This window comes from Diadema antillarum, unplaced genomic scaffold (genome assembly GCF_040938485.1).
Source record: "Diadema antillarum isolate AM-2024a unplaced genomic scaffold, OU_Dant_1.0 seq00000975_RagTag, whole genome shotgun sequence".
Taxonomy (NCBI): Eukaryota; Metazoa; Echinodermata; class Echinoidea; order Diadematoida; family Diadematidae; genus Diadema; species Diadema antillarum.
Window position 1 is genome coordinate 239,856 of NW_027271817.1, and position 8,318 is coordinate 248,173.

The window sequence follows — 8,318 nt, forward strand, 5'->3', positions numbered from 1 at the left end:
GTTCCTAGTTAAGCCTAATTGATACTAACAGTTTGAACACAGTACTGCTCCCCTCCTATCCATATGCTAGTACCTCAATCAAAAAGAAAGAAATCGTATTGCAACAAGCACTTTGTATGGGATTGTTTTGTTTCTTTTGTTTATGTATTAGATACTCGCACAATATACACAATGTTCTATATGAAATCATAATCGCCGTTATGAATGCTATTGCCAGCGAATTCGGTAGCTTTCTTTCTCGTCATGCGATAACGTAATATATTGACTCTCGTCCCACCTATTGCCAATTCGCTTTTGGAACTTTTACTGTATATTGTCTCAGCATTTATTAGCATTTGGCTGCTGTTTGTCATATACCTAAACATTAGGTTTTAAATCAACCGAGACTACTTCACTTCGCTTCTGTCCTTCTTTGTCGAAATTCCATCTGTACATTATATATATTCCTTACTTTTTATATACCTTATGAGACAAATTCATCTCCTTGCAACCTCTCCTTTTCCTGACTCAACAGCTGAATTTAGATGTTACCAATCCTAATCAACATCATATCAAACACTGCACCTGAGAGTAGACATTTTTAAGGAGCAGATCTTGCCGACGTCCAACTGAAGCGACAATCAACTCATCACACGATCCTGGAACAGTCCAGAAATTAGCCTTCCTCAAGGACGAACATCCCGAGGCAGGAGGCAACAATGGGGTCGTCACCTCCCAGCAAACTTTCTCCACAGGAAGTTACCGATCTGCACTACCAAACAAACTTTTCAAAAGAAGAAATAAACGAGTGGTACAGCATGTTCCTGCAAGGTAAAGAGTGTCAAATACACGTAATGCATTTTATTCTGCGTGGTCAGTTAGAGTGTACGTATTTCAATTTGTCGAACCAAATGTTTTTGATATATCAATATCATCATCACCGCATCACCCAAAAATGTGTCATCATCACTGCAAAATATTATCCGATAATGTTACGACCACATACTAGTATACATTTTGAGTATACGTGTTGTTAACACTCCTTGTAACGAACATGCACCATAGGCTACAAATAATGTATCCAGTCATACCAAAATAATATGTTATAAACACGTACTCAAAAATACACATGAAGGCGCACCACACCGTTACGACATGTTTACCCTTAATTGGTTGATTACTCGTCTGTGGGAGTGCCTTGACAATAACATTGTTCTATCATTGTTTACACTAGATGTCACATGAATATCATTACATGACAGTTAATGCACGGATATAGCTCTCTAAAAAAAAATCGAGTGAAAATATTCACTCTTAAAAGAGTGAATACGAAAAAGAGTGATTTTAGAGTGAAATTGGAGTGAATTTTGAGTGAAAATGTTCGTTTTCACTCGTTTTGGAGTGACCTCAGGGATCACTCCAAAATCTTCGAGTGATCCTTGAGGTCTCTCCAAAATGAGTGAAAATGAACATTTTCACTCATAATTCACTCCAATTTCACTCTAAATTCACTCCTTTATGTATTCACTCTTTTAAGAGTGAATATTTTCACTCGATTTTTTTTAGAGAGAACACTGAAATATTCATGGCAGTTGAATAATGATAGGATATCATTTGCATTATCTGTATCTGATTGGTCCTTTTTTTTTTTACTCGTACATCATTTTGTTTTAACGCCGACGTTATCAATAGAACCATATGTTGCCATAGAGCAGAGCTAAGTCAAACATCTAAGTAGTTGCGTGATATAATGGGAAACCCATTCATTGTAAGAATACTATAGTAAAATGATGTTCTCACTTTGCGACAAATCACTTCAGACAATAGCACTTGCTCAATTTGTTTTTGATACAGCGCACTGAATCTGTTTGCTTCTCTATAACATCGAATATCACTGATTTGCTTTCCTGTGACAGAGAGTCCAAAGGGACAGATGTGTAAGGAAGAATTTGGCCAACTGTATACAAGAGTCTTCCCCGAAGGGACCACGGGGAGTTTCACCAACAATGTCTTCCGGACGTTCGACAAAGATTCCAACGGCTTCATCGACTTTAACGAGTTCATCATCGGTATGGGCATCCTGTCCAGGGGGTCGTACCATCAGAAACTCGCCTGGGTCTTCAGCCTCTACGACATCGACGACGACGGTTTCATAACCAAGAGCGAGATGACGGAGATGATAAAGGTATCTTGTATCATTACCAATACAACCTGGGCCCCATTAGGATAGCAACTCTTGCTGGAATGGCAACTTGTAATAACAGCAGCCAATCAGGAAGCTAGATTCATGTCGTTATCATGGAAATTGCCATTCCAGCAAGTGTTGCTAGCTGAACCTTCTTCTTTTATGAAATGGGGCCCCAGATATGCCCTTCTAGGATTGCAGCATTGCCAGCGTTGTTATTTTAAGATGTACCCCTGGTATGTGGTCTCTATGGCAACGAGGCAAAATGGGTACCTATAAAGTGAGAACATGGCCTCTTACAAGTTTTAGGAGATAATCAGTGATATCACAACGATATCTGCCGTATCAAACTTCAAGAGCCATAAAATGTAACCGGATCTTCATGTACTATAGAGGTACCTGGATACATAGTTGCGCACAGTTATCGAGGGCGTAATCTGAACCTACATCTTCATGACGCATTTCTGTGCAGACCGGTATACTCTCCCTAAAGGCCTTCGTTTTCATTTGCACTTAAATCATTTTCATTTGCCTAACACATTAAATTGTCACCTGAAATTTACCTGTGAATTTAAATGAGTCAAATCCCTTCCAATAAGGAACCTTGCACGTCTGTTACGGCACATTTTGGTAAATTGTACATTTTGGTAAATTACCAATATGTGCAATTTACTAAAATGTGCCGTAACTATATGTTACGGCACATTTTTGTCACTGCACATTTTTGGAAAAAAAAAATGTTACCAAAATGTGCCAATAGTGCACCTACACCTAACGGGATCAACTGTTACCAAAATAAGCAGTTAAAAGTGGATTTGCCTACACATTTTGGACAATGTGCACATTTTGGTAGCTGAACTGAAAACCCATGGATGGGCTTGAGAGTTGTTATACGGTCAAGGAGTTAAGGTGATTATGGTCCTGCAGTAAAGGCAGGCAAGGCATTTTTTAGCTCACCCGAGCCGAAGGGCAATACCCAAGAGCAATACAGTCTAGGTATGCTGTATGTAGATACCTTTGTATGTGAAGAATATTGTTTGTTCATGGCAAGACCCAAGATGGCCCCCTTGGGCCCCTAGATGGGGGTGAAAGTTTGAGGGGTGGGGGCCACGGGGGGAAAACACATTTTCATCTTCTTCTTCAGAACCAGTGGGTGAATTTCAATCAAACTTGGTGGGGATCATCCTTAGGGGGTTGGGTCCTAAGGTTGTTTATGTTGGGCATGTGGCCCCCATCGGGAGGTCCCCCCCCCCCCGAGGGGAAATAGGTATAGAAATTTGTGCTCCAGACCAAAAAGCACTACACTTAAGATATGTTGTATGTGGATATCTTTATAGCTGAAGGGGGGGGGGGGGGGCAAGGGAAAAAAGGCATATTTTATACATTTAGATACATTAAAAAGGAGAGGAATATAAGCTGTTCATGGCAACATTTAGGATGGCCCCTTGGGTTCCTAGAGGGGTGAAAGTTTAGAGGGGGAACAAACAAGGGGGAGGGGAAGAGAATCACATTTCCATCTTCTTCAGAACCAATGGGCAGATTTCAACCAAAATTGCTAGGAATCATCCTTTCGGTAGAAGGACCCAAAGTTCTTTGTATGTTTTGGTGTTTGTTTGTTTGTTTGTTTGTTTTTTAGTTGTTGTTGTTGTTGTGTTTTTTTTTGGGGGGGTCTCCTAGCGAAAGGGAGCATGGGCCTTAATTTATAGGGAAATTGCGTCAACACAAATTGCTTTCACAAATCTGACCTGTGTCAGTCGTTGCTTCTGGAACCCATGAAAAATCGGGGTCATCCCACAAGACCGACACCCACGAGTCATACAGACTACGAGTTCGACAGTGAAAACAGACCCATGACTCATACAGCACACGGGTCATACAGCCCATGAGTTCGACGTAAGGTAAAAACAGCCAACGAGTTCGACAGATACAGCACGGGGCTTAATGTGTCGGTTTCGTGGGCCTTGTTAGCTTAGTGTCGAACTAATTATGACTCGTGAGCTGTATATAGCTCATGGGCTTTATGACTCCTGAGCTCTATGACTCGTGGGCTGTATGACTCGTGGATGTTGGTCTCGTGAGGTGAACCAAAAAAAAAAAAATCAACATGTTTTTGTCGATACTGCATAGTATGAAGAACTAGAGCAACAGAATAATTATAATTTCTCTTGTGTAACTTGGCATTATTGTGAGAGGGGGAGAATACGAACTATAGAAGATTGCTCTAAAGTTGTCCTTGGATCCTTTCGACCGGAATTTACCTGAAATTATTTAAAAAAAAGAAGGGTAGGCATTGAAAGAAATAGTATAACTAAGACAACATAGGCGAATATCTTTTGATGTAGCATGTGAATAGGAAACATGTGAAGGAATACCAATCTCCTACACAGCTTGTACAAACAAAGATCTAGGGAGAACCCTGGAACCCTGTTTAGCAAATAACACACTTTGTGACTATTCACTTACCCGTGGTGTCCTCTACCCTTTGATAGATGCAAACAATGCCAAACTATAATCATAGTCAATTATCTAAAAAGAAACAATCCAAGTTGAACTTCAAAAATATCCACTATAGTCTTCGACAACACGGCACTATTGTAAAGAGGAGGTCACGTTTTGTTGTTATACCGTTTTGATGATTCTTTTTCTATGCTGTAAGTAGTATCGTGTATAGTAGCACTCATAGAAATTGTCATTAAGAAACACGCCACTTGCATTAGGAGGAGCAGGTATGATAATCATAGTTAACTGTTCTCATCAATATTACTATAAGAAGTCGAATTCATAGTTGTAGTTCTACCCCCTCCCCCCCCCCCCCAAAAAAAAAAGATAAAAGAAAAATAGGGTGAGCTGTACATTGTGGAAATGCTGTTTCTCGGATGTGACAACACTGATAACATTGGCGTGCTGTAAAAGTGTAAAAATGTTCTTGTGATTACAATGAAAGCTGCTTTAACCATCATTGTTATTACCTTAATGATGAATTTGGTAATGATTGATGTGTTATGCCTTACAAATGCCTTGTGTCTATAATCATTAAAGCGACCATATCAGGAGTCGAGACAATAAAATGATACCATTAGATACAGATCTTATAGCTAATGAGACACGCGGCAAAGTATATCACAGATACGGTGGCTATCTCAATGACGGCATTGCTGAGTCGGTTTAGTCATCTGCTTATTCACAATGGATTGTATATGCATTCTTCAATCTTAAAATCTATCCCGGAATGCGATACCACGGCACGGATGATGAAAATAGAATTTAATGACCAAGATGAAAATATAGGGAACATAATACAGGAAATAATCGTACCAGAAGATGACAAACAATTAACTTCTTGTCTTCGTTTTATGTTATACTTCATTGTGAAGAATGACCCAATGTGCACTGTTCTTGTAACGGTGAGGTTCCTTAATCTGAAAATGATATAAGATTCGTTAAGGTCCATTATTCCGAAACGCACAAATTTTATATAGCTAGATGTTTGTAAATCGAAAAAAGGAGTTCGTGAATCCGAACATTTGTGGCGTTATTCTGGAGGTTGATTTTCCGAGGACTCGTATTTCCGAAAACGAACTGGCGCGGTTAGTTATTCCGAAGGTTCGTCAATCCGAAAATGAATACGGTTTATCACTGTGAACGTTTGCTAATCTGAAAATGAGGGAGAGAGAGAGAGAGAGAGAGAGAGGGAGAGAGAGATGGAGGGAGAGAGAGGGAGAGAGTATATTTTTAACGAACTTGTGGAATTACGAACTTCATTTTGTTTTTGAATGAAAGAACCTTCGGAATAACGAAATAAACGAACCTTCACCTTCTTAATATCGAACATTATTTCATTTTTTGATCAAGGAACCTTTGGTATAACGAAGTGCAACCCCTCTAACTATACCTCCCTCTTGTCTGTATATCCCTTTCATGGTATGACGATCAGGCTAAACTACAAATGGTTGGAGACACGCCGGAGTCCCTTCCTAAAGACTTCAAGAATTGCACACCGGAAGCCGTGTCGGACAAAGTCTTCGATCAGATCGACACGGACGGAGATGGTCAAGTAACGCTGAGTGAGTTCCTGGACGGAGTGACGAAGAGCCCGTCACTCATTGCTCTGCTTCACTGAATCACTCAATGGCTTGGGATCGAGTTCGATGAAGCTTCGGTCATGACTGGGCTTAGATGGGACTTACACTGATTATTTTGCCTCTTTTTTGATGTAATGACCTTCGTTTCACTCAAAAATTTTCATTCTATAATGTATTCATGACAACTTCTTCTCAAAGTCTCTGTGTGTTTGTCATTAGATGTGTGTGTGACAGCTAGTCAATGAACCATGATCAATGAAGATTGTGTTACACATGATCGACTGGCAGGCCGTCACTGATATATGACCTTGAGTAAATCTATAATTTGGCAAGCGGTCACTGACGTGTGACTCTGAGTAGGTTAATAGTGAGATATTGTGATCAAAATTACGGCTCATCTCATGCCTTCTTCCGTAACCGTTGTTATCAATCATCGGTAGTTCAGCTGATGTCCCATGATCATCAGTCACTGAAGCAAGAGCAGAGCAGTAACCATTTTACCCCTAACGGGAGATAAAATCGTTTGTAGGCTTAATAATCCAGAGCGGTTTATGTCTGTCTAATTGTTCTTGACATAGCTAATACAATGTAGTGACGTCGTCTACGTCTCGCTTGACTCACTGTTTTTATTCATGAAAAACAACGCAGTGATAAATATGGTGATAATATCACTCTCCATAATTTGCTAATCTGTGTTGAAACGACATGGTATTTGCATATTAAATGCAGTTTTCGCACGTGGCATGAAATATATATAAAGGAATAAACAGTCTTTTGTGATAAGCTATTGATAAGAGGAAGATAGATGAGACTGGTAAGCGGTGAAGGTAAATGTGGAGAGTATAGAGGATGGTTGGGCTATAATACGATGAGGTGATGGTATAGAAGACACCAGGTGACTGCACGAGACGGGTTTTGAACATCGGTCCTTAGCTGCATTGACTGATAGGCAACCGTAGTCCCGAAGGTCCCGATATCCATATTATGCTGATTTTATTTCGCCTGTTCATTTTATTTTTGTTGTTCTATGCTCCTCCATCCACATTCCTCTATGGAAATGAGAAAGCAAGACATAATCAACTGATTTATCCTAATTATATCTAAATTCAGACGAGTCAAAACAAAGAGTGTCAAGTATGAAAGCAGGTGCAGATAACAGTCTTGCTTTCTTCATTTAGATGAAGATTTATAGCACTTACTTGGAAACAGCACAAAGATGACAACATGAATAATATATACCAGATAATATTATGTGATATGCTAATGTATAAATGAATAAATAATGGTAAGAACAAGACATTACAGAGTCTGCCCTATGTTAATGAAAATATTTCCCTATTATAGTCTTTTGGTGATCGATCATGCGGGTAGAATATAGAAGGAGTGCTCTTTTGTAGTGATGACGCGCTGCAAAATGACAAATCTTTATCAACCCTTGACTTGCAATCTGATCTGCAGCAGGATCATGCTAGTAGGGCTCCCTCTGTGGTCATAAATAACACAAGTGCCTTGTTTGTGTATCCTTATGCTTGTGTTCCTTTTTTTTTTGAAGTATACTTTTTCATTTGTCTAAGGATAGTGTCACGACGGTTTTAAGGGGCATTAATAAATGTGATTGTTGGTGTATTTGTTTTAAAGATGAATGTTATGTTTATCTGTACTTCATTATCTTGTTCTTTGCAACGAATAACGATATCCAGGTAGTGTTCTATTACTTCCATTCATTGTTTTGTTACGATATCAACGTTCTAGTAGATTTAAATCATCAATTTTTTTGTGACTTTTGACTAGTAACTGTGTCTGTGTGTATGAATGTGTGAGTGTGAAAGTAGCAATGTTTCTTCTTCTACTCAGTCATGGCTTTGTGTAAACTGTGCTTCAGATGCACTGCCATTTAATCACATTTCTGACGATAATGAATTTCTGTTGACAATTTATAGTTATTTCAATTTAACGAAAGAAATCAATATAAATAGAAATGAATCATTAAAGATCAATCCTTTTAATATGAATTCAGTGAATCATCAATCACTCAATATTGAAGATAGTCAATAAATTATTTCCAATTTTCC

The 8,318-nt window shown here is 39.0% G+C and overlaps 1 protein-coding gene across 1 annotated transcript; it reads left to right on the forward strand.

The window, feature by feature from the left end:
- The first annotated feature begins 698 nt into the window (after positions 1 to 698).
- LOC139742041 (hippocalcin-like protein 1) lies at positions 699 to 6,284 on the forward strand. The gene is made up of 3 exons (XM_071652603.1): positions 699 to 810; positions 1,896 to 2,164; positions 6,099 to 6,284. The coding sequence occupies exons 1-3, from the start codon at positions 699 to 701 to the stop codon at positions 6,282 to 6,284; spliced, it is 567 nt and encodes a 188-aa protein (XP_071508704.1).
- Positions 6,285 to 8,318: the final 2,034 nt, after the last annotated feature.